The 26,879-nt window shown below is 45.5% G+C and overlaps 1 protein-coding gene across 4 annotated transcripts in view; it reads left to right on the forward strand.

The window, feature by feature from the left end:
- NWD1 (NACHT and WD repeat domain containing 1) overlaps window positions 1-26,879 on the forward strand; it is a 76,073-nt gene that overhangs the window by 12,644 nt on the left and 36,550 nt on the right. For all 4 annotated transcript variants that reach the window (XM_037506102.2, XM_037506103.2, XM_037506101.2 and 1 more), the window contains exons 2-7: window positions 458-543; window positions 2,261-2,377; window positions 9,716-10,013; window positions 18,741-20,016; window positions 25,874-26,077; window positions 26,615-26,774. In XM_037506102.2, the coding sequence (XP_037361999.1) occupies window positions 460-543; window positions 2,261-2,377; window positions 9,716-10,013; window positions 18,741-20,016; window positions 25,874-26,077; window positions 26,615-26,774 (2,139 nt within the window). In that variant the 5' untranslated portion in view covers window positions 458-459. The remainder of the gene's footprint in view (window positions 1-457; window positions 544-2,260; window positions 2,378-9,715; window positions 10,014-18,740; window positions 20,017-25,873; window positions 26,078-26,614; window positions 26,775-26,879) is intronic.

The raw sequence follows: 26,879 nt of genomic DNA on the forward strand, positions 1-26,879 counted from the left end.
TGGTACATACCGATCAATCAAATTATGTGTTATTTATGTGATGTGAAATTCAACTGAATTATCAGAAATGTAAATGTATCCAAATAGGGTGTGGAATGGGATATACTTATGTTATTAAGTTTATCTGAAATGCAGATTCAAACAATTATCTTGTATTTTACCTGGCAACCCTACCCAATGGTAACCAACCCCCAGTTAGCTGGGACTATGGGAGATTCCTAAAAATTGGGGTTTTCAGTGCTAATGGGGTGGGGGGTGGGAGAGGGAGCTTGGAAGGGAAAAGTCCTGGGGCCATCCAGGATAGCTGGTTTCTCTGGTTTATCCTGTGGTTTTGGTATCTTTTGATTTTCTGTGAAGGACCTGAGTCTTAGTGGGAATGAAGGGAGATAAAGCAGAGCTCTGGGGCAAGGAAGAGCCCGGATTCTCCCCACTAACCTCCTCTATGTGTCCCTTGCAGACATGGACGCAGAGAGAGAAGCCCTGCAGAGTGCCGCCTACCCCGAAGTGCAAACCTTCTGCCAGAAGCATGGCTTGATGTTTGAGGTAATTACCTGCCTTGGTTTCCACTGCCCTGAACTTAGGAAATGAGGCTGACCTGGGCAGAGGGGCTCTGAGCTCAGTTGAATGCTTTGCTATTGAGTCATGAAATTCAAAACAGTTTTTGAACAAGGGACCCACATTTTCTTTTTGCAAAGGACCCTGCTAATTCTGTAACCAGTCCTGGTGATAAAGTTCCTCTGAGAGGGCACGACCTGGCAGTTAGCAGAGGCTGTGTGCCAGGCCCAGTGCTGGGAGTAGATACTTTGGGGACCTGTTCCTTGGTCACTTTATGACCTTTTGTCATTGTTTTGTCCAGGCCTTCAGGCCTACCTGCACCGGGGTAGCTTCAGGGGGACCCTGAGAGGTTGTGGGAGCCTGAGTCACTGTGGGTATGGAGGTGGGACGTGCCTTTTTCTGGGGCATTAATGGTGTCCCTGCTGGGCACAGTCACCATGGACTCTAGAGTCTCCACAACTCATGCCAATCCCAGGATGGGGATACAGAAACCGACAAAATATCTTTGGAGTCTTAGCTTTAACTAAGATGGCCTCCTTGCCATTTCTGACAGCCATCTGTCGCATCCCAAGCCCCCTTCATAGGTTCATCATCACTTACATTGCTAGAAAAGAAGCAGCGCTGGAATTCTACTCTGCCCACTTCTGATCAAGATTCATACCTCAGTGGCAGGGGTGCTGAAAAGGAGAACTGTTGAAGGGCCTGTGCTTGTCCCTTTAATGCCGACATGGTGCTATGCAACCTCAATGCACCACTGCAGAAGGCTGCAGAGACCAAGGCTTTTGTCCCAGGCTGGTCCTTGAGCCTTTTCTTTCACCCTCCTTCCCACTAGTTCACTAGGAATCTGTGTCTTTCCCTCTGGGCAAAAGAATTCAGGAAGCAGAGACCATTCTGAGTCTCCTGCTCCCCACCCCCCTTTCCAGGCTTCCACAGGGTCAGCATCTTTCTCTACTTGAATGGAACCATTCTGTCTGTCCCTCTCTGGCCAGCGGGCAGAAAAGCACTGCAAGTGTGCACTTGCCAGAGACTTTGCTATGTCCAGTTTTGCCCAAACCAAACACCCTCCTTTGCAAAGAAAACTCTGTGAACAAGTGTGGACATGTCCTTGCTTAAAAAGGAAGTTTGAAAATGCCCAGTTCTTTTTAAATTTTTAAAAAATGTTTGTAAGCAAACTTTTGACTTTGGAATTTACATTTACAGAAAAGTTACACATGGTAAGAGTTCCTATGTACACCCCACAGTTTTTCTCCTATTGTGAGCATCTTATATTATCGGGGTATATAGTCACAACTAAGAAATCCACATCTGCACTCTGCTATTAAGCAATCTCCTGACATTATTTGGGTGCCCTGGTTCTTCTGTCACATCTTCTCTCTGCCCAGAGACACCATTGAGGGAACCCTGTGCCCAGCATGCTCCGGTCTGCACCCACGTTTGCTCTTTCCTTTTGCTCATGACCTTGAAGGTCTTGGGAGGACTGCGTGGATGTCCCTCGGGGTGCCCCCAACCTGGGTCTGTCTGATATTTTTCTCTTGATTACATTGGGGTTATGGGTTTCATTCAAGCCCTTTTAATCCAGACATTGCCCTTTGGGGACAAACTGCCAAGAATTATTGAAAAAACTTTATGCCTTTGTCAAAGGGAATTTTAAAAAAAATCACTCATTCCACCACCTCTCTGATAAACCCATTCTTATAATCTCCAGGTTGTGGATCTGAGGTGGGGTATTCGGAACACTGAAGCCACTAACCACATGACCCCAGAACTCTGCTTGGAAGAGCTGGACCGGTGTCAGAAAACATCACTAGGGCCAACTTTCGTTGTGAGTTTCTCACTTAGCTCTTTTTTTTTTTTTAAAGCTTTATTTATTTATTTATACAAAAACCAGGGTACAGGCCAGATGTGCGGGAGGGTGAGAGGATTCACCAGAGACAGAGTGGGGAACAGAACAGGCAGACTGAAGAAATACACTGCTGAGGGGAGCAGCGGGCAAGACAGGAGAGGTCTGCTGCACCATGTGGGACCCTCGCCAGCTGGGATGGAACCCGCGCTGCAGAGGCTGTGGATAGCTTCACAGCGCTGCATCAACTGCCTGTTCCACCAGGGGAGGCCCCCTCACTTAGCTCTTATTCTCCTTCCAGCACCAGAATATGGCCCTACTCCCTGGTCTGCCCATCAGTGGAGGGATGCGGGTAGCCTGTCTGATATCTTACCCACTTCCTATGGCCTGCACATGGCAAACATCACTAACTGATTATAGATGCTTTTCCTGCACAGCTATCTGGGGTCAAGACATTAGTAGTCAAGGTGAGGCAGATATGTTAGAGTGTTGAGGCCCAAAGGGATCTTAGAATTTGGTCTGTACTTTCTTACCCCATTCTTTGTATATACATGGAACTTTGGGGTCCAGGAGAAAAATAAAGGTGGGGAGTCACATGGGAATGGGAATTTTTTTCTCCCAACATCCCTGGTAATGTTGGGAATGGGCTCTGCTCCTTAGGGGCAAACTTCCCCAGACCCTAGGTGGCACCAATTTTTCCACATTACAGGGTCTTCTTTCCTCCCTCTGTCACCTAAAATAACCCCTAATTCTCTCTCTCTCTCTCTCTTTCTCTCTCTCTCTCTCTCACACACACACACAACCCTATTTGGGCTATGGTAAGCAAGTGGTATTCCAGAATTTTGATTTATCATTCCACCAATTTCCTAATACATCCAAAAACAATGGTATTTTATGCTTTTTTTTTAAAAAAAATGTGTTATTTTAAAAGGATTTATTTATTTACTTATTTATGCATGGAAGAACTGGGGTGCAAATCAGAGGTGCGGGGGGTGAGAGGATTCACCAGAGACAGAGTGGGGAGCAGAACAGGTGGGTCCTCTGAAATACACTGCTAAGGGGAGCAGTGGGCAAGACAGGAGAGGTCTGCTGTGCCATGTGGTTTAGCTCCTTGGCTGGGACTTGAACTCTTGCCACAGTGGCCTGGCGATAGCTTGATAGCACTGAGACTTTAACCCCTGTGCCACCAGGGAGGTCCCAAAACGATGATATTTTGTTAGATAAATCCTAGAGCAGAGGTCAGCAAATCATAGTCCACTACAGAAATCTGGCCCCCTCACTATTTTTATAAATACATTTACTGCATGTGGTCCATTCACTTACCTGTCACCCTGTCTGCTGCTCAGTTATAAGAGGAGGGCTGAATAGTTCCAGTGGAAACCATCTAGCCGCCAAAACTAGGGAAAATATTGGTACCCAGGCCTTCTACAGAAAAAGTTTGCCAACCTTGGTTGTAGAAAATAAAGGGGGGGAGTTCAGAAAGTATCCATGCCCTACGTACTTTAATCACAAAGAAGCTTTGAGCTGCTACCAATAAAAGGAAAAATCCTCTGGAACCTCTCCTGGAGATAAGAGAGAAAGCAGAAGGTGGTCCTCATGATAAAAGCTGTCTCGTAGGGAAATAAAGACAAGTAGACAAGGGTTGTTGGGCCCTAGAATTGCAATGTTCACTGAGTCATCTGCCACATGTGACAATTTAAATTGAACTACAAGCAGAGGTAAAATTGCAGTTTGTGGACCCACCAGCCACATGGCCACAACTCCGTGGCCACAGCACTGAACAGCATGATCCAGAACAGGCCAGTGTTGCTGCAAGTTCTACAGCTGCTTTGCAGATGAGGCTCCCTTCAAAAATCTAAGATCTGCATAGGGGTTGTGAAATGCTTTCTTTATTATATATAACGTTTCCATCTACATTGCGGTTTGTGTTTTCATTATTTTGCCATTTACTTTTCTTAGTATGTTAGAACCACTTTTCCCCCTAGTTTTATTGAGATATAACTGACAAGCAGCCCTGAGTAAGTGTAAGGACTACAGCATAGTGACATATAAAGGATGAGTATAGTAAGCTGAGTTAACATCCATGAACTCATATTGGTACAAAAAGAAAAAGACAGGAAGATTTCCCTTGCAATGAGAACTTTAAGGATTTACTCTCTTAGTAATTTTTAAATATGCCTTAAAGCAGGGTTAACTATCATCACCATGCTGTATATTATATCCCCAAGACTTATTTATCTAATAACTGGATGGAACTTATATATATATATTTTTTAAAGATTTATTTATTTATGCATACAAGAGCTGGGGTACAGGCCAGAGATGTGGGCGGGTGAGAGGATCCACCAGAGATAGAGTAGGGAACAGAACAGGCAGACTGACTGAAATATACTGCTGAGAGGAGCACAGGAGAGTCAGTGGAGGTCTGCCTCGCCATGTGGGTTTCTCCCTGGCCAGCAGGGAATTGAACTCGTGCTACAGAGGGTGTGGATTGCTTCATAGTGCGGTGCTTAACCCCTTGTGCCACCAGGGAGGCCCCTATGTATTTTTTAAGGATTTATTTATTTATTTATACAAGAACTGGGGTACAGGCCAGAGGTATAGGAGGGTAAGAGAATTCACCAGAGACAGAGCGGGGAGTAGAACAGGCAGAACGACAGAAAACACTGCTGAGGGGAGCAGCGGGTGAGACAGGAGAGGTCTGCTGAACTATGTGGGTTTCTCTCTGGCCGGCCAGGAATTGAACCGGCGCTGCAGAGGCTGTGGACAGTTTCACAGTGTTGTGCGCCACTGTGGAGGCCCTGGAACTTATATTTTTTAAATATTTTTAATTAAAAAAATTTTTAAATGTAGTACTTTAATTTTTGGACACTGTATGATTTTACCACTCAGGTGTGGTCACTGTTGTTCTCCCACCACCAAAGCATTCATACTTCATCATCATATTTCCTTATGCTCTTCCCCAGGCCCCTGTTTTCACACCTCACTTTCCTACCCTCTTTCTCCCCCTTCCTCCCCTGTACCCGCCGCCATGTCTCATAGCTATGGTTTGTCTTTGTCTGACTCTTTGTTTGGTTTTTCTATATTCCACATAAAAGTGAAACCATCCAATATTTATCTTTTTCCTTTTGATTTATTTCACTTAGCATCAACCCTCCCAGCTCTATCAACATTGCCACAAAAGACATAAGTTTATCTTTTTTTGATCACTAATTAGTATTCCATTGTGTATATACCACTTCTTGCTCCACTCATCTGTTTTTGGGCATTTAGGTTGTTTGCATATCTTAGCTATTGCAAATAGTGCTGCTATAAACATAAGAATGCAAGTTTCCTTTTGAATTAGTATTTTTTTGTGTCATTTGGGTAGCTTCCTAGGGTGGAATAGCTGGGTCATGTGGTACCTCCATTTCTAGAATTTTGAGGAACAACCACACAGCTTTCCATAATGGCAGGACCAGTTTGTATTCCCACCAGCAGAGTAAGAGGGTTCCTTTTCCTCCACATCCTCTCCAGCACTCGTTTCTGTTTTTTTGTTTTTTGTTTTGTTTTGCTTTTTAAAGATTTATTTATTTATTTATACAAGAACTGGGGTACAGGCCAGAGGCACGGGAGGGTGAGAGAATTCACCAGAGACAAAGCAGGGAGCAGAACAGGCAGAAGGACGGAAAACACTGCTAAGGGGAGCAGCGGGTGAGACAGGAGAGGTCTGCCGCACCATGTGGGTCTCTCCGCGGCTGGCGGGGATAGAACCAGCACTGCCAAGGCTGGGGACAGCTTCACAGCGCGGTGCTCAATCACCTGTGCCACCAGGGACGCCCTGTTTTGTTTTTTAATATGAACCATTCTCACAGTGTGAGCTGGTATCTCATTGTGGCTTTGATTTACATTCCCCTGGTGATAACTGATGTTGAGCATTTTTTCATATGCCTGTTATCCATTTACATTTCTTCTTTGGAGAAGTGTCTTTTTAACACTTCTGCCCATTTTTTTGATTGGTTTGTGTGATTTTTTTTTTGTTGAGTTATGGAAATTCTGTGGATTTTCAATATCAGCCCCTTATCAGATGTATGGTGTGCAAATTGTTTTTCCCATTCAGTGGGGCGTCTCTTTGTTTCGGTTACTGTCTCTTTTGCTGTACACATGGAAGTTTGTATCTTTTGACCCACTCTGTTTTCATTATTATTTCTTAAAAATACATCCTAATGTTTGGAAGGCTCTACACTTGTGATTTTTTTTCCAGTTTTTTCTCATTTAGTTTTCTAAGTGAGCCTGATGATCATTTAATTGAGTTTCAAAGAAGAAAAATGAAAGGGAAAAAGGAATAATGGGAAACAGGGAGAAAAGGAACCCCAGGAGGAATTCGATTTTGCAACCCATATTGCAGGCAGCGAAAAGCACAGCATGGCTTCCAGGTGGCATGGGGGACAGGAAGGTGATCTCCCAGTTTCCCCAGACCTTGTAAGTCCTTCCAGAAGGGCTCCCTGGGCAAGTACCCATGGCCATGATCTCTACCCACTTTCTGCTTTCCTAGTGAGTCAGGCATCTCCCCTTGTCACCTGAGAGCCACAGCATCATTCTTCTAATTTGGGGGCTTTCTGGGGGAGCTAACTTGGGGGCTTTCCATGAAAATCAGAGCTGCACAGGGACCCTGGAGAGGTGTCTCTCCAGTAAATAAATCATTAGGCAGCAGCACGCAGGGGATGGCTCCCCATGGCACTTCCTTTTAGAGGCTCTGGGTCTCTTGGGCCACCAGCCCCGCTCCATTATCTCCAGAGCATTTCTCCTGGTGGCTCTTTGGTCTTCTTTTCAGCTTTTCCCATTTTCCTTTACTCGGGTCCATACCCAGGAGTGTTTTGGCTGGCTGGCTATGCTTCTTCTAAATTTCTCACTTTATACTTCCTGCTTGCACACACTTACTGAGCTTTGCACATACTTTTGGAGTAGCAATTTGGATGTTGCTACTCACACACACCTGCATTTGCTGCCTCCAGGTCTTTGCACATTGCTGTCAATGCTTGACAGCCCTTGAAAGCAACATCCTTTCAATATTCCCTCATCACAGATTCAATTTATTCAGCTTTCCAGGAGGCATGCCTCTGGAATATTCTGGTACATTCCAATGAAGAGAGGAGGGAAAATTGCTTGCCTTTATAATGAGAAAACTCAAAAATTTGGGCCCCATGTTCTAGGCCTCCTCTGGCTTAAATCTAGTTTGCACCTTCTTAGAGTATGTTGGGGCAGAAACAATGTTCTTTACATTGCCCTACAAGATCTTGTCCACAGACATGACTTTATTTTTATCCACTGCCGACCCTATTTATGAGTGCATCAGCCCTTCTGCACTGGCCCTTTGCCACACTTTCTGCCCCTGAGCCTTTGCGTATGTGGTTCCTTCTGCCTGCATGCTGATCCCTCTGCTAGCACACACTAGTACTTCTTGCCCTGGGGCCTTTGTACATGCTGATCCCTCTGCTTCAAGGGGCTCTGTTGGTGTACTCTATTTTATGTCTTATTCTACAGCTTGATCTTATAATTGTAAATAAGACAGGACCTTCCCTACACTTTTGAGACCTTGACCCCAGGGCCACATCATAGTATGAGATTTGGGTAGGGCCAATGAAGGCCTCAGCTCTTGTCATGGTTCTATTCCTGGGATAAGCAGGTGCCTGGTATAAGAAGCTGAAGTTTTTTCATATGTAAAGTGAGAAGGAAAATGAGTCTCTGGAAAGGCTATAACAAATGAACACAAAAGAACAGAAATGTAGTTTCTCAAAGTCTGGAGGCCAAAAGTCTGAAATCAAGTTGTCTTCAGGGTCACGCTCCCATCTAAATTTCTCTAGGAGACTCATCTCTTCTAGCTTCTGGGGATTCAGACATTCTTGGGTTTGTGGCTATGTCACCCCAATTTCTACTTTTGTTTGTATCAAATCTCCTATTGCCAGTCTCTTAGTAAGGATCTTGTTTTTTTTTTTTTTTTAAAGATTTATTTTTTATTTATACAAGTGCTGGGGTACAGGCCAGAGGCATGGGAGAGTGAGAGGATTCCCCAGAGACAGAGTGGGGAACAGAACAGACTGACGAAACACACTGCTGAGGGGAGCAGTGGGCGAGACAGGAGAGGTCTGCCGCGCCATGTGGGATTCTCGCTGGCCGGCCGGAATTGAACCCATGCTGCAGAGGCTGCGGACAGCTTCACAGCGCTGCGCTCAACCAACTGAGCCACCAGGGAGGCCCTCTTAGTAAGGATCTTGTATTGCACTTAGAGTCCACCAATAATCCAGGACAATTTCCCCAGCTCAAGAGCCTTAATTGACAAAGCCCCTTGTATTAGTCAGGGTTATCTAGAGAAACCGAACCAATATAAGGGCAAATAGTCACATGTCACTTTACTATGGGGACACGTCCTGAGAAATGCATCACTGGCAATTTTGTCATCGTTTGAAAGGCACAGAGTGTAATTACACAACCTTGGATTGTAGCGACTACCGCATACCTAGGCTACGTGGGATCCCTGTCATCTGTTCTGTCTGTATTTGACAGGAATGTTGCTAAACGACTTGGGATTGTACATCAGAGGAGATTTATAGGAATTTGGCTAGCACAGTAATGCAGACCAAAAAGACCCACCATCTGCCGTTTGCAAGCTAGAGATCCAGGAAAAACATAGCATAATTTCACTCCTAATCTTGAGATCTGAAAATCGGGGGCTGATGGTGTAAGACCCAATCTGAGTCCAAAGCCCTGAGAATTTAGGAACCCTGCTGTCCAAGGGCAGATGCTGTCCAAGTATCACAGCTCAAGCACAGAGAGGAAAGCAGTCCTTCCTCCATCATTTTTGTTCCTCTTGGCTCTTGATGGATGAGGGCTGCCCACCTGAACTGGTGAGGGCCATCTGCTTTACTCAGCTCACCAGTTTAAATGCTATCTTCCAGGAGACTTCCACCCTCAGAGGGACATACCCAGAAATGATGTTTGGTCTGTTCTCTGGACGTCCCTTAGCCCAGACAAGTGGACATGTGAAATTAACCATCACAATGCCTTTTAGATTAGACTGGAAATCTTTAATGGTCCTAACTTAACTCCCACAGGAGTTTCCCAAACAAAAATATCTATGATGTTTTGTGTGTGATAGGATTTACCATTAGCCTGTCTGATGGCCCCTGTTTCCCAGTACCTCCTCACATAGGTTCTCTTAAGCTTTGTCCTTCTTCATATAATCCTTGCCATGGCCCTGCAACCAGCCCCACTTTGAGGGACTGGCACACCTTATCTAGTATCACAAAGCCAAGATTTGACCTGCACCCCTTTCTCTGCCAGGCACTTCTAGGTGACCAGTATGGCCCCTGTCCAGTCCCCACACTGATCGAGGAGAAGGAGTGGGAGGCACTGAGGGCTCAGTTGACCACCAGGCCAGGAGACCTGGAGCTAGTGGCTCGACGCTTCCGGAGGGACGAGAATTCTGTGCCCCCCACCTACCTGCTGCAGACATCAGGATCAGGGGAGGCTCGAGGACCTGAGGAAGCCACCCTGACATCCGTGCTACGCTCAGGAGCCCAGGAGGCCCGGAGGCTGGGCCTTATCACTCAGGAGCAATGGTACCGCTACCACCGGTCAGGTGAGCCTGCCCATCTCCCCCAGGGGTTGGTGGGAAAGACACATTGCCTGTTGTCCAAAGGTTCTGTAGATGTTCAGACCTCATTCCCAGACTCCCATTCTGAGAAAGGTCTTTTTATTGATCCAAAATATTCCAGCACATCGCTGTTCATAGGAAGCTCTTGGCTTTGGAACAGTGTCCTAAAGTGACCCCATCTGGGTTGGCCCAGGACTCTGAGGAAACCAGAGTGGCTTGCCCTGTGTTAGCCCCTGAACTGGCCCCTTCTGAGGAGTCCAAGCTCCCTGCCTTCTGCACCTGCCTCTGAGGGGGGAACTGAGACATGGGAAGGGGGAGTCTTGTTTGCTCCAGGGTCAGAGATTCCATCTGTGATCTTTTGAGTCCTCCACCCAGCTCCCAGCCCCTCTCCCATCACCTCTGAACTCTCCCCCTGCCCCTTCCAGCATTCACACCCAATGCTGGAAAGATTTTTCTAAAATTGCAATGCGGTTAAATAATTTCCCCAGTGTTTCCTGCCAGTGAGAAACAAGTTCTTATTGTTTACAGTTTTAGTAACATGTCAGTTTATGGATTATTATTGTTTATTTATATTAACAAAACATTAGATTATGAATTTATATTAAATATAAGATACTCTTGTTCTAAAAATATATATGAATTCATTTTATTGGCATACATAAATTTATATTATCAACATTTTAAATATATGGATTTATGCTACCCAAAGCTATTAAATTATGAATTTATATTACTACAAGTGTTAAATACATGAATTATTTTATCAGCATATTAAATATATGAATTTATATTACTAACATATTAAGCATATAGACTTATTTTACCAAAATGGTTATCTATATTAATATATAATGATTAAATATATTAATTTCTCTCTCAAAATATAAAATATGAATTTATTTTATCAACAGATTAAATATATGAATTTGATTATTAACATTAAATAGATAAATTTATATCATTACCACATTTCATATGTGGTTCTATTTAAATATATTAAATGTAGCAATTTATATTAATATTATTTTAATTTTGGTAATATGCATTGATTTTTAGATACATAATTATAACAATGACATCAATTTTTTTTAATGGGCTCATTCTTTGGAGATAATTTTAGATTTACAGGAAAGTTATAAAGCTACAAAGAATATAGAGTTCTCAAATGTTGATCACTCAGTTCTCCCTGTTTTTAACATCTTTGCAACCACAATACATTTGCAGGTACTAAGACACTAATTTGGGTACTTAACATCAGGCCACAACTTTTTTTTTAAAGACTTATTTATTTATGCATATAAGAACTGGGGTACAATGCCAGAGGTGTGGGGGGTGTGTGAGAAGATTCCCCAGAGACAGAGTGGGGAACAGAACAGGCAGATTGACCGAAATATTCTACTGAGGGGAGCAGCAGGCAAGTAGGAGAGTCAGGAGGGGTCTGTTGCGCCATGTGGGTAACTCCCTGGCCAGGGATCAAACTCGCGCTGCAGTGGCTGCAGATAGCTTCATAGGTTGTGTCTTAACCCTTTGCACCAACAGGGAGGCCCAGGCCGTGACTTTCAACTACACTTCAAGCTTTATTTGGATTTCAGCAGCTTCCCCTTGATGTGTTCTGTCCTGAACAGCCCCCCACTCCCCATCCTGGGTCCCACATTCCAAGTAGACAACACAGCTACTTAGGCTCCTCTGGGTTATGGTAGTTTTTCAGTTTTGCCTCATATTTCACCACCTTGGCCATTCTGAGGATAACTAGATGGGTGTTTTGTAGCATGTCCATCAGTATGGGTTTCTCATGATCATGTTATAGAGCAACCCCGATATTAAACGGGTTCCTGGCTGTGGGTCCTCACCAGCGCGCTTTAAAGGGACTTATGAATACTCTACTACAGACACACACAAAAGGGTTAATAAAAGGTTTATTTACAAGAGAAAAAGAAATAAGGAAAATGTACAACTCAGGGAGAAAATAGGGAAATAAAGTCTTTAATGCATCCTACCCGATCCGACGACCTGGAAACCCAAAGTCACTCTCCGAGCTGGCCGGACACTCCGAGCTGGCCGAGAGCCCAAAAAATGGAGCCCCCAAAGCCCACGTGTCTGCCTTTTGTATCCACCTGGCTGCTTAACCCCACCCTCAGGTCCCAGCCACCTTCCCTTTGGTGGTGATGGGATTTGGAGTTCCCAGTGTCTTTGGCTTTGACCTGGGGTGGGGGTGGAGTCCACAAAGCCTATATGGAATTTGCTTTGGGACATCCTTTTTCCCCCTAACAATCAGACTGAGGTTATAGGTTTGAGGGATTCCAAAGAGAGGAGGCTCCCTCCCCATCCCATATGTCAGAGATACCCGATGCCCACCTGACATCACAGGCAGTTTTAGCTTTGATTCTTACATCAACACTAGCAACAATAAGTCAATTCCAAGGGCATTGTTTATGTAGATAGCAAAGTCTTCTATTTATCAAGCATTTACTCAATAAACCATATTGGTTGTTCTGTGACATAAAGTCAGTGCGCTAATTGCTTTCACAGAGTTGTTTGCCATTGGGATGCCTTAAGCAGCATCTGGGGTCCCTGCTTTGGGGCAAACCTAGATTGGTAGCTCAGCCCTGTTCCTTTGCATTTGTATTGACTTGGGGCTGGCTCAGAGCCTCGGTTTCCTCATCTGTAAGGAAGAACCTGTCAGAGTTTCCATCATGGAGTCATTGTGGGGAGCTAAGGTATTTTGTTCTAACCACGACTTCATTTTTTTTTTTTTTGAAGATTTATTTATTTATTTATTTATTTATACAAGCACTGGGTACAGTCAGAAGAATGGGAGGGTGAGAGAATTCACCAGAGTCAGAGCGGGGAGCAGAGCAGGCAGAAGGACCGAAGTACACTGCTGAGGGGAGCAGCGGGCGGCAGGAGAGGTCTGCGCGCCATGCGGGACCCTCTTCCGGTGTCCGGGGAGCAGCCGGGGATCGAGCTGGTGCTGCAGAGGCTGTGGGCAGCTTCGCAACCCAGCGCTCAACCGCTGCGCCACCGGGGAGGCCCCCACGACTTCATTTGTAACGGCAAACCCACCCTGTTAAGATGTCCCACTTGAAAGAACACACAGGAACGCCTTGAAATTAGCAGAAAACCGAGGGTGCCAAGTCCATGGGCATGTCAGTGACTGCATCTTCCAACCTACTTTTTTTTTTTTTAAATAAATTTTATTTTTATATTCCCCATACAATTTCAACCCCCTTATTTTGACCCAATCCCTCCCCTCCCCGCCCTCCACCCCCCACAGAGTGTCTCTGGTTCATAGTTTTTTGCTGATTTTGATTTTCCCTTTCTTATAGTTATTCATTTTCCTGGTCCCTTATTTAAGTTTTCTATATTCCTGCTACGAGTGAAACCGTCCGGTATTTTTCTTTTTCTTTCTGGGTTATTTCGCTGAGCATGATCCTTTCCAGCGCCATCCATGTTGCTGCAAATTGCATGTGTTTATCTTTTTTGAATGCTGAGTAATATTCCATGGTGTATATGTACCACATCTTCTTGATCCAGTCATCTATTTTTGGGCATTTGGGTTGTTTCCAAAGCTTAGCTATTGTAAATAGTGCTGCCATAAACATAGGGGTGCAGGTGCTCTTTGGAATTGATGTTTCTGTGCCCTTTGGGTAAATACCTAGGAGTGGAATTGGTGGCTCATATGGAAGCTCTATGTTTAGTAGGTCCAGAAATCTCCACACAGCTCTCCATAGTGCCAACCTACTATTTTTCATGCTTACTCTGCTTTCTTTTTTCTTTCCTTTTTAACTGTATTTGTTGCAACTTATGTTTTTTTTTAATTTTTAAAATATTTATTTATTTATGCATATAAGAGCTGGCGTATAGGCCAGAGGTGTGGGGGTGAGAGGATTCACCAGAGACAGTGGAGAACAGAACAGGCAGATCTACTAAAATACACTGTGAAGGGGAGCAGCGGATGAGACAGGAGACATGCTGTGCCATGTGGATCACCTCCCTGGCCAGGGATGGAAGTCGTGCTGCAGTACCTGTGGATTGCTTCATAGTGCTAAGACTTAACCCCTTGTGCCACCAGGCGCAAATTTTAAAAAGCCAAATGTGACTTAAGCACTATATTCCCATTCCTAAAACTTTCTCTGGGTTATTTTTTGAACAGTTTGAAGCATGCTTAGGTGGTTTATAATTTTGCTACTCTTCACAGTACTTTTCTTTGGAAAACAATTCCTATAGATAATTCCATCAAGGTGGTTCAGTTCCACTAAGTAATTTCTAGAGACCTGGTACCTGCAGTTGATAGTCACAAGGGACAGAAGTGTAAAAAAGCAGATCCAGAAGATGAAAGTTGTTTTAAAAAATATCTGCCCCTAAACATCAAGTATACCTCAGAACACTTCAGTGACAAAAAGCTTGGTCTACTAAGGAATCTGCTTAATAACAAGTCAGACCACAAAGTTAACTTTAGGTTATGCATGTTTATAAGGATCTGTGAAAATATGCCAGAGTGAATCTAAAAAATAGCTAGCTCTGTTCTATTGCCCAAAGTATAGTGTCACACTCAGAAGTAAAAAGAAATCTTATCCTCCTTTAAGCAGTTATTGTTACCCTACACAGGTTCCTTTCTCTTTTTTTTTTAATTCTTTTTTTTTTTTTTTTTTTTGGTGGGACCCTCACCGGTTGTCGGGGATCCAAATGGCGCTGCAGAGGCTGCGGGCAGCCTCACAACCCAGTGCTCAACCGCTGCGCCACCAGGGGAGGCCCTTTTTTAAAATTCTTAATTAAACTTTACTCTGAGTTTAATATCTCACTTCTATGGCGTTTTGTTTTTTTATTTCTGTATATGCCTGTCTTTTCTTCCCTTTCGGCTTGTTTGTTTAATTGATTTTTTTTGTTAACAAAGTACCAGTTTCTTACATTCTTGTTAATATTTTGACAGTATAGGATTCCTCCACTCAGTTGAGGTCACCGTAGCTCTCCCTCCACCAAAGCACACGTAGTCCATTGTGCTCTGTGTCCTGACCACCCCCACCCCCCAGCTTCTTAAATGTTAACAAAAGGAAACAAGTCCTTGAAAATATATTATCAGGGAATGAAGATAAAATTCTGAGCACGAATACAAAATAAGCTATTCACCAGGAAAAGCATAGTGGACTTCCGCCAAGCGTGATAGTATCTCGTCAGCTCCTTCATGGGTGACATCTCAGTCACGCAGTGTTACTATCATCTGCAGTAAAGTAAGGTTATCTTCCTTAATGCGAAAACCAAATTTGATCATCCTGTGGATTCTGTTAGCATGTGCCTGGGGGTCTTCTAGCCTGAAGTCTTAAGATAGGAGTTTAGTTCCATAGGACAACTTTCTTTTTAGAGCAAATTTTTATTTTGAAATAGAGATTCACAGGAAGTTGAAAATCAAACACAAAAAGCCCAAACCCAGTAGAAAGAAGTTCTGTGTAATCTTAATCCAGTTTTCTACAAAAGGTAACCGTTTTATAAAACTGAAACACAATATTACAGCCAAGAAGTGGACATTGTTACAATACAGCAAAAACACAGCACAGTCCAATAGGGATGTTCCAGAACCTGCAGATTCCTCCCCTTAATCCTGTATAGACCCTCCCCCATCCCAGTCCCTGAGAACTGCAAATCCACCTCTGACTCTATAATTTTATTTCAACTTTTTTTTTTTTTTAAGATTTATTTATACAAGCACTGGGTACAGTCAGAGGCACAGGAGGGTGAGAGAATTCACCAGAGCCAGAGCGAAGAGTAGAAAAGGCAGATTGATGAAGTACACTGCTGAGGGGAGCTGCGGGCGGCAGGAGAGGTCTGCGCGCCATGTGGGACCCTCGCCCGGCAGCTGGGGATCAAACCGGCGCTGCAGAGACTGCGGGCAGCTTCGCAACCCAGCGCTCAACCGCTGCGCCTCAACATTATTTCAAAGAAAATCCACATCCTCTCCCCTCCCCCCAATCAGGTTGGACTCACACCCATGTCACAGAGGAGGAAACAGAGAATGAGAGGCATGCAGGGATTTGCCCAAGGTCACACTGCCTGCAGGTGGTCTTGGATTGCGTCATCCCAGCTAGTTGCATTGTCTCTGATCTCCATGCCTGAGGTGAGTGTAGGGTCACTCCTAGGAACTTTTGAGTGGCTCTTGTCTTTGACTATGAGTCAGTCCTGTCTCCAAGGGCCTGGCTCACTCAGTTGCAGAGAGCCAGGAGCCTCTGCTGAGCCCAGAGAGGCTTCGAAAATAACTCCTTAGGTTTGATTGCTATTTCAAAACAATGGCCTCCAAGGAGAAGTCAGTGTGGGCTCTGGCTCTGGAAAATATACGGGTCCTTAGGGCAACTGCGTCATGGTCTGGGACAGGGTAGGAGAACCATAACCGGAGGACTAAATCCAGCCCTCCTTTGCTTTTATAATTAAAGTTTTATTGGAATACAGACAAGAGCGTTAGTCTGCCTATTGTCTGTGGATGCTTTTCTGTTACGGGGCGATCGAGTAATTGCAAATGAGATTATTTGAGCTTCGAAACCTAAAATATTTATTATGTGGACCTTTACAGAAAAATGTGCTGACCCATTTCTCAGCCAGTATGTTCATTAAAAATTCCCTGTGTGGCCTCCATTCCTCTTACTGCAGTCTCAAATGTCCTGACAGCCCTTCTTCTCTTACTGGGATACACCTGTTCATTCACTTGGTAACCTTTCTTTCCATTCATGTGTCTCTTTATTCATTAAGACTAGAATGGCCATCCCATGAGGGCGACGGGGGGGCCTCTGTGCATTTTCTCACCTCTGGATCCCAGTGTGGAGGGTCCAGGGTGGTATGCGTGAGTTTAGGAAAGGGTTCTCAAATGAATGTGTGAGGGAGAAACCCAAAATTGATAGCACTGGTTTCTTAAATAGAGGTGACATTCACATGGCATAAAATTCACGACTTTAAAGTGTATAATTAAGAGGCATTTAAGACATTCACAATGTTGTGCATTGCTGTTGTAGAAATAAATTCTAGCCTTTTACCTAGGTGGAGGAAGAGCAAGCAGTACTTCAGGAATGGTGAGGTCAGGAGAAGCTTTATTACTCATGCATGAGGTCCCAGACCTGGGTAGCCCGGTAAGGTCTGAGCACCCGTTTAAAGATCAAGGGTTCCTTTTATACACAACTGTGTCCATATTTGTTACATTGATAGCATCGTTTTTCAGCAGACACAACCATTTGTGGCAAAGTCCCCAAACAAGGAGGGCAAGGCAAGGGGGGAAAGATGCAGGCATTCGGGGATGACCTTGGAGAGATAGACCAGCTGGTTGGCTGCCCGACCTTGTAGATAAGAGTGCTGAGGCCCTGGCCATGATTCTTGAAAGGCAAAGAGCTGTAAGTATGCAAACTTGTTGATTATGCCTTCATCAGAGTGTTCATTGCACCTGGGCTGGAAGTTCTGCTGGAATCTTTATTATATTCATTTGCTCAATAATATATTATCACTTCATTGTGACATTGCCATCTGTACCTGATTCGAGAACTTTCCATCCCCCTAAAAAAGACCCCATCCCCACGAGCAGTTATTCCCCATTCCCTCCCCCAACCCTGAGAACCATTAATCCACTTTCTGTCACTAAGGATTCACCTGTTCTGAACATTTCATATCAACGGATCACACACCATGTGGCCCTTTGTGTATGATCCCCACTCAGCATCATGTTTTAGAGATTCATCCATGTTGTAGTATGTTTCAGGGCTTAGTTCCTTTTCATGACTGAGTGATTCTCCCCTGTGTGTGGATGATTGTGTTTGTCTTTGAACTGTTGATGGACGGTTGGGCTTTTTCCACCTTTTTCCCCCACCAATGTTGTTATGAACACGTGTGCAGAGTTATCTATTTCAGTCTCTATTGTCAGTTCTCTTGGACCCATACCTAGGAGTGGGATTGGCATTTTATTTTAAAGATTTATTTATTTATGCATACAAGAACTGGGATATAGGCCAGAAGTGTGGGGGGTGAGAGGATTCACCAGAGACAGAGTGGGGAACAGAACAGGCAGACTGACTGAAACAAACTGCTAAGGGGAGCAGCGGGCAAGACAGGAGAGGTCTTCTGTGCCATGTGGGTTGCTCCCTGGCCAGCTGGGGATTGAATTTGCACTGCAGTGGCCACCAACAGCTTGACAGTGCTGTCTTTAATCCCTGCGCCACCAGGGAGGCTCCGGGATTGGCATGTTCTATAATAACTCTATGTTCAATGTTTTGAGTTTGATGGTATTGTTTTACAATACCATCTTCACACACAATCTCTGTGTTGCCTATACCAAGGTTTCTTTGATTATAATGGCTAAAGCAGTGCTACTCTTGGTGCACTGACAGCCTCAGCATCTCCTGGGAGCTTTTGGAAATACAAACCTGTGAGCCCCAGGTCTGCTGAATCAGAACTTCTAGAAGTGGGGCCGACGAGCCATGTGGGTTTTCTTGAATCTACCTGGTAACTCTGGCGAGCTACGTGCTTTGGCCAAATCGAGCCCACCACTTGTTTTTATAAATAAGGTTTTATTGGTACACACAAGAGCATTAGTTTGCATGTTATCTGTGGTTATGCCAGGTGACACATGGTCAAGCTTGAAACCCATCACCCCTGCCCCCCACAAGGTAACTCCTGAGCCTCCTTCTGCTGGCTTGGTGACATAAAAGTGACCCCACTCTCTTCCCATCTCTTCTGTTTTTTCAGTCATTGAGTGGGAAATAGAGCAGGGCCTGCTGAATTCAGTGGACGGGGACCAGGGAGTCACTGTCTTCCTGAGAGAGATTCAAGATCTCAACAAACACATTCTGGATGACTGTGCCCTCAAGATGGTGGACCGGCTGGCAGATGGTTGCCTGGACACGGATGCCCAGAACCTTCTCAGTGGCCTCAAGGGGCGCATTGCTGATACACAGCCTGGAGTCCTCAAGGCCCACCACTTGCATTGGAGCAGAGACCTGGTGAACCCTAAAAACAAGGCTCATGCCCGCTACCTAAAGGAACTGGGTGAGCAGTTTGTGGCCAGGACTAACCACCAGGTCCTGGAGCGTCTGCGGGAGCAGGAGGGGAGCAAGCAGGAGTTGGCCTGGCTGTACCAGGAGATCCACCACCATCTAGGGCTGAGTACCGAAGCCACTCGGACCTTCTGCGGTCGCCAGGACCTCCTGGCTCAGCTTGGGCAGTGGTTGCGGCAGAACAACAACGACCACCACACACCCCTGGTACTCTGGGGACCCCCGGGCATTGGAAAGACAGCTCTGATGTGCAAACTGGCTGAGCAAATGCCAGGGCTGCTTGGCCGCAAGACAGTGACTGTCCTTCGACTTCTGGGGACGTCACAGATGAGCTCAGACGCCCGCAGCCTGCTGCAGAGCATCTGCTTCCAGGTGTGCCTGGCCTACGGGCTGCCCTTGCCTCCTGCCCAGGTCCTGGAGGCCCATGCTAGGGTGGTCCAGTTCTTTCATACTCTCCTCTACACAATCTCCTGCCGAAACTTTGAGTCTCTGGTGATCTTGCTGGATTCTGTGGATGATGTGGACTCTGTGCACCGGGCACGGAGGATCCCCTGGCTGCCTCCCAGGTGCCCCCCTCGGGTCCACCTCATCCTCTCAGCCTGCTCAGGACAGCAGCCAGGGGTTCTAGACATTATGCGGCACACTTTCACTGACCCAGGGGTCTACTGGGAGGTGAAACCTCTCTCTGGAAACCAAGGGCAACAGATGATCCAGCTCCTGCTCTCAGCCTCAAGGCGGACCCTGAGCCAGGTGCAGAGGGACCTACTGTGGGCCAGCCTCCCAGAGTGTGGGCACCCAGGGCGGCTGAGACTGGCATTCGAGGAGGCTCGGAAATGGGCTTCCTTTACTGTGCCTGCCCCCCTGGCCTCTACTGCTAAGGAGGCCATACACCAGCTGTGCACCCGCCTGGAGCAGACGCATGGGCGGCTCCTGGTGGCCGGAGTGCTGGGCTATATCGTGTCTTCCCGGTAAGCCTGTTGTTCTTGCTCTTGTTGAACCTGAGGTAGACCACACACAATTATCTCCCAGGCAGTTTTCCAAGGAAATCACAAGCTGAGTGCCTTAGAACCAGGGAAATACATTCTCTAACAGTTTGGAAGTCAAAGACTGAAATCCTGGTGTTGGCAAGGCCAAGGCCCCCATGATTGCACTAGGGGAGGATCTGTTCTAGGTCTTTCTCTTAGTTTCTGGGGTTGCTGCATGCAACCCTTGGTGTTCTTGGCTTACAGACATATTACTCCAATCTGTGCTTCACTCATCTCATGGGATCTCCTTGTGTGTCTCTCTGAATTTCCCTCTTCTGTAAGGAAACCACACACTGGGTTAGGGCCTACTCTAGAGTGGTTTCATCTAAACTTGGCTACTTTCCTGAAGGCTGTTTTGCATAAGGTTATGTTCGCAGATTCCAGATGGGCATAAATGGTTGGGGGGAGCATTATTCAGCCCAGTATAATTCACATATCATAAAATTTACTCTTTTAAATTGCACATTTCAGGGGGATTTAGTGTATCCACAACGTTGTGCCACTATCCTGCTCCAGAACTTTCCATTATCCCAAAAGGAGACCTAGTCCCCGTTAACCTTCACCCTCATCCTCTTCCCCAGCCCCTGACAACCTGACCAATATGATTTCTGTCTCTGTGGATTTGTCTATGGTATGTCTTTTGTAACATTTTTACTATGAAATATTTGCAAATGTAGGTTAGTGGGAAAACTCCCAGAGTGTGAAAATACTGCAAAAATTCCCATACACCAGAATTTTTCAGTCTTGGAACTGCTGGTAGCTAGGCCAGATCAGTTTTTGCAGTGTGTGTGTGTAGAAAGAGAGAGGGAGAATAGGTAGATAGATAGGTAGGCTGGAGAGATAGATAGCAGGCAGGGTCTCTCCCGCTCATGCTAGGCTAGGTTTCTTATCCTCAGCCTACTAACATTTGGTGCTCCAGCATCCTCTGTGATGAGGACCATCTTGGACACTGTCGGGTGTTGAGCAGCATGCCTGGCCTCCACCTACTAGGTGCCAGGAGTACCCCCAGCTACACTAACCGAATGTTTCAGGACATTGCCAAGTGTCCCCTGAAGACAGAGTAGGTTTTAGTTGAGAACTGCCACACACCCTACCCCAGATTACCCATTCGCCACATTAACTTTCTCTCTGTCTTCCTCTCTTATCTCTCCATCATATCTCTTCTTCCTTCCTCCTATCTATCTATCTATCTATCTTTCTATCTATCTCTGTCTCTATATTTATCACATACACACACACACACACACACACACATATTTCCCTGAACCACTTGAAAATTCATTATAGGCATTTCTCTATTTACCTTTAAATATTTTATACATTTCCTAAGAACAAGGACAGTCAGAACCCCATGTTACCATAGGACAAATATAAAACTCAAGAAATGCATCATAGATTCAATAATACTTTTAATATACAGTTTATAGTCAAAACTTGCCAGTTATCTCAAAAATGTCCTTATAGGCCCTGCCTCAGCTCACCCCCCCCCCAAGCCAGGATAAATTCCTGGATTGTGTTAGTTGTCAAGTCTCTTTGGTTTCCTTTAATCTGGCGCGTTCACCATCTTTGTCATCTCAAAGAGTACAAACCAATTGTTTTGTAGGTCAATGCTCCTGAACCATTGACAGGTCTAAGGATTTCAGGTGTGTTTGAATAAAGGATCTGGTTTGGCAGGTCATGATGTGGCTGGGACCCTGTGTTTCTTCCTGGGGATGCTGCTGCAGCTGGTGCAGGGCCACACCTTGGGGAGGGGGAAGTTGTGATATCCCTCCATCTGGGTTGGTCTGCTGTTCCCCTGCGATTACAGTCAGATCAAAGCTGACTGATGCTCCCCTGGCTGGGCATAGATGTGTATTTGTTTTTCACCATGTATTTGCAATGTTCCCTTTGTAACTAATAAGCAGTGTGTGTGAGATCCCAGAAAAAAAATCTTTTTAAAGCAAATTCCTCTGAAGAATTGACTACAAGCATGCACATATGCTTAATTTCAGGCATTTAGCATGGGTTTCAGCAACAAGCAAATGGGAAAATCCAATTTCACTGTGTTTATAGAGCCAAAGAAAGGAAGGCTTCAATGCGGTTGCCCAGCCCAGAGAAGAGACCTGCAAACTCCCATAAACCTGGGTCTTGAGGGTGAGGAGCAATCGCCCAGTGTGGACAGTGAGTGAAAAATAATGAGCTAGAGAGAGGAGATTGTTCACCACATGCACCCAGCCACAGAGCTCTCCTCCCTCAGGGGTTGGCATGGAGGCCAATTAGCAGATACCCCAAGCAACAAAGCTTTGTTTTAATGCACAGTCTCAGAAAATACTCAAGTCCATCAGCAGAAGTAGGATAACACAGTGTTGCCTCTTCTCACTTTGGGGGCAATTTTTCTTTGGGAACTTTGCCTTGTGTCCCCAGTAAGTTAAGATGGCAGTGAGGGGGGGTTTTCTTTCATTTGACAGGGACAGAAAGCCACTTAGTCTAGAGGATAAGATATAAGGGCTTTATGCCAAGGAATGGGAGGAGCTCGGGGACTGCAGGGCCACCACAGCAACTGCAGAGAAGTGTACACCAGCTTTTATGTCATACCCCAGAGTTTGTAACTGGTGCCCCCAGAGTGGCATCCTGGCCTGGACTGCACAAAAGAACAAAGACAGAGGGGGAATGTTCCAGAATAAAGGGGGGGGCTGTCAGGTCATGCTGATAATTGCTGCGTGGAAGAAGCAAAGTTGTCATGGAAACAAGAAAGTCACAGGAATCAGAGCTGTTTCCTACCCCTCTCCCTCTGGGTTCTCTCTCCACACTGACTTCTGTTCTAGACTCTTCTTTTCCCCTCCCCAGAACTTTAGCTTGCCACAAGCTGCCATTAACCTCCAGAGCTCCCACTTGGGGGCTTGGTGCCATCTGATTGGCTTGTTCTTAAGTATTGATTCCAAAATCCTAGGAGACAGAAATCAATCTCCTTGATCCCAAGTTAGATCTGATTTAAAGCAGGGAGGGGGAAGCTCATGGGATGTGGGAGCATCACTCCCAGGGACTGGCAGGGAGTCAGTTTAGAAGTGACTGTAGAGGAGATGACTTGGGTAACTCCAGGTCCTTAAAAATATGTTTACATATGGAGTCCATGTGGTAAGATGGTTGACCCTGGTTCTCAAACAGATTTCAGTTCCTTCTAGGCCAATGGCCCCTCTCCTGGGGCAGTTCTGCCCCCAGGGGACATTTAAGGATGTCTGGGGACATTTTTGGTTGTCACTCAGGGTGAGGGTGCCACTGACATCTGGTGGGTGGAACCCAGGTATGCTGCCCAATACCCTGCCACAGAAGATGAGCCTCTACCCTCCCACAGAGGATGAGGGAGCACTAAATGTCCACAGTGCTGGTGGTGAGAATTCCTATCTTAGCATGAGAATATATGTCTGTCTGTCTTTCACTCATTTATCTACCAATCAGCTATATCTATTATTTATTTATCTATTATTTATCAATCATCTGTCATTTATCCATCAATCATGTCATCTGTTATATCACCATCACCATCATTATCCTTTGTATCTAACTCTATCTATCCACCCATAAATAATCTAATGTCTATCTCTTGATCTACCTATCATGCTACTAGATGAAGGCCAGAGAGGCTGTTAAATATCCTACAGCAAAGAAGGATCCAACCCCAAGTGTCAACAGTGGGAGGCACACATTGTGTCACTAAAGTCCCCCGCACAGAAGGCCTAACAGGGAGAACACACCTGCGTGGCTAGGGGTCAGACCTCAGCCGGGCAGATGAGGAAACTGAGGCAAAGACAAGGTCCATCACTAGGTGATGTTCCTCAGCCAGGCTTAAACATAGAACTGTGTGTTCACATGTACAACACAGCTCGTTCTGCAATACAGCTAAAGGGGGCCCCATGTGGGGGCAAGTGAGGCATCCATGCTGGAGTCCACACTGTCAAGGGGATGTCTCTGGGGAGGGAGCTTGGGTCTAGGCTGAGTGGGTCTTCTGTGGCCACAGGCAGGCCTCCCAGTCGTCTCCTTCTCTGTCTAATAGAACATTGACCACGAGGCCAAGGCTCTACATTTTCTTATCCAATATGGCAACTCCATGTGGCTAATGAACACTTGATAGGAAGATCATGAAACCAGAAACTGAATTTTAAATTTTATTAATTGATAATGGTTTAACTTTAAATTCTCACATGTGCATGATGGCTCCTGCATCGGACATCTCAGCTCTAGACTTGATAAGGCACAAGTCTTCAAGACTCCCTCTCCTTCTGGCCATTCAAGGACATGTACACCCAAACCTCAGTGTCCCCTCCTGACAATTGAGGGGAAATGATCTGCTTTGTCTTGCCCCAGCTGAGTTTGGAGACTCAGTTGAAAGCATGGATAGTAGACATGGGTAGGGATAGGGAGGTGGAAACTAGTCCTAAGATTGGAGGGAGAAGGGTTCAGCAGAACAGGAAAATGATACTGACTAGGAATTGTTCACAGATCTTTACTTGTTTTTATGTGACTTTGGGCCTCTTGAGCCCCTGTGGAGGGTTACTGCTGTTGAAGCTTTCATGATCCAGGGCGAGCCCTGCCTCTAGAGAGGGGCTTCAGTGTTCGGTGTAAGTACTATGACATTGTATGATCCCATTTATAGGAAATGTTCCAACAACTGTTCAGAAGAGACAAATCCTCAAAAAACAGCAAAGAGATTGAACTTAGCATGATTCAATTTATCATTTTCCACTTTATGATGTTTGAAAGTGATACGCATTCAATAGGAACTGTATGTTTGATCTTTTTCAAAGTTAACAATGTGTGGAATAACCCTCTCTCGTGAGGCTGACAGTGGCAGTGAGCCCCAGATCATGAGAGAAACAGCCAAGATGCTACAGAGTATAGTGTTCAATCATAAAGTGAGCTATTCCACACTTTAGTATAAAGCTATTCCACACTTTAGTATAAAGCAGTCTTTGTACAGATGACTTTGCCCAGCCCAAGATTAATGTCAGTGTTCTGAGCACCTTTCAAGTCACCTAGGCTAAGCTATGAGGTTCAATAATGAGGTAAATGTTTATTCCATTTAATATGTTTTAAGCTTACAATGAGTTTATGGGGAGGGGGAGGGATAACCCCATCATAAATCGAGGAAGGTCTATTTATCTGTGAATAATGTGTCAAGTGTTTCATCAAAATGAAGACTTTGATCAACATCAGAGAATTCACACACACACACACACACACACACACACACACACACACACACACACAAACCATGTTTGTACTTCACCCAGTGCAAACAGAAGCCAGCCTTTCTCTCCCCTGGCTCTGAAATGATCTCTGATTATTCCCCATCCCTGATGAAATTTGCAGGCAAATCCTGCAGTTTTCTCAGTCTGATGTTTACAGGTATTATAGTCCATTCCAGTTCCACATGGAAACTTCCATCTCTCTGCTTCTTCAAAACCTCTCCCTTTCTTTAACTCAGCCTTCTCTCAGACATGTGGTGGACCTTGGTGGGCCCAGTGATTTCTGCCTTATTTTCAGAATTTACTGCCTCTCGTCCTCTAGACTGCCTGACTCACCTGACGTTGGGGAGGGACTTGCTCCCAGTTCTGTAGGTGTGTGTGCAGAAGGAAATATCAGGAAAGGTCTCCCTGGGTGACTACTGCTACAACAGGTGATGGTGTCTGCTGGCCACCACACAAGCACTGATCCTCAGTGTAAAGCCTTTGGTGATGTGATACGTCCCACCCTCCCTTGGCTTCTATGTCCTCCACATGCAGGAGACTTGGTGTTTCCCAGTGCCCTGTCCCTCCTCCCACAGGCACGGGCTCTCGGAGGCTGAGCTGAAGGACGTCCTGTCTTTGGACGATGAGATCCTGCAGGCAGTGTACCAGGACTGGACCCCGCCCAGCAAGGAGCTGCTGCGGTTTCCACCCCTGCTGTGGGTGCGGCTTCGTCGAGACCTGGGAAACTGCCTGACTAGGCGACCTGTGGACGGCTTCATACTCCTGGCCATCGCCCAAAGGTAGATCCATCATGCGGTGACAGTCTGGGTCGCCAAGGGCCAAGACTCACTGACCAGGTGCCTCCTCCTTGTTTCTGATCTTTCTGTCCCGATTCCTAGGGAACTGAATCCACTGAGCGTAGCATGCAGGGGTCTCTGCACCACTGGCTTGAACGCAACTAACTTGCTTTTTAAATTGAGGAAAAGATCACATAACACAAAGTTCGCCCATTTTAAAGTGTGCAATTCAGTGGCATTTAGCATATTCACAATGTTGTACAACCATCATCTCTATCTAGTTCCAGAATATTCCATCACCCAAAAGGAGACTCTGTACCATGAACAGACTCTCCACATCCCCCACCCACAGCCCCTGACAAGTAAATTTAAGGAAAAAAAGGTAGTCTTATTTATAGATAGATGTTAAGTGACACATTAATACAGGTTGTCAGGAGACCCAGCAAACATCCCAAAGGTGATTTGGGATGGACTGCATGTGGGAATACCTAATGGAAGACCAGTTCCTTAGGCCCTTCAGCATGTTTCCCCTCTCTGTAGACAGTTGGCTGAGGTGGTCCAAGAACGCTACCTGTCAGGGCCAGCAAGAGCCAAGAGACATGGAATCTTGGCTGACTTCTTCTCTGGAGCCTGGAGCCAGGGCACTAAGAAACTCATCACGCTGCCACTTGTTGGGAAACCCCTGAACCTGGACCGAAAGGTGAGATGTTTGGAACCCTTGCAGCCTCCACTGCACCATGTGGCCAGGTTAACTATGTGGCATAGGCCTTCCACCTCCATCCCTTCCTCATTTCCACCCAAACAA

This window comes from Talpa occidentalis, unplaced genomic scaffold, assembly GCF_014898055.3.
Source record: "Talpa occidentalis isolate TD23 unplaced genomic scaffold, MPIMG_talOcc4v2.1 talOcc4.12, whole genome shotgun sequence".
NCBI classification, from domain to species: Eukaryota; Metazoa; Chordata; class Mammalia; order Eulipotyphla; family Talpidae; genus Talpa; species Talpa occidentalis.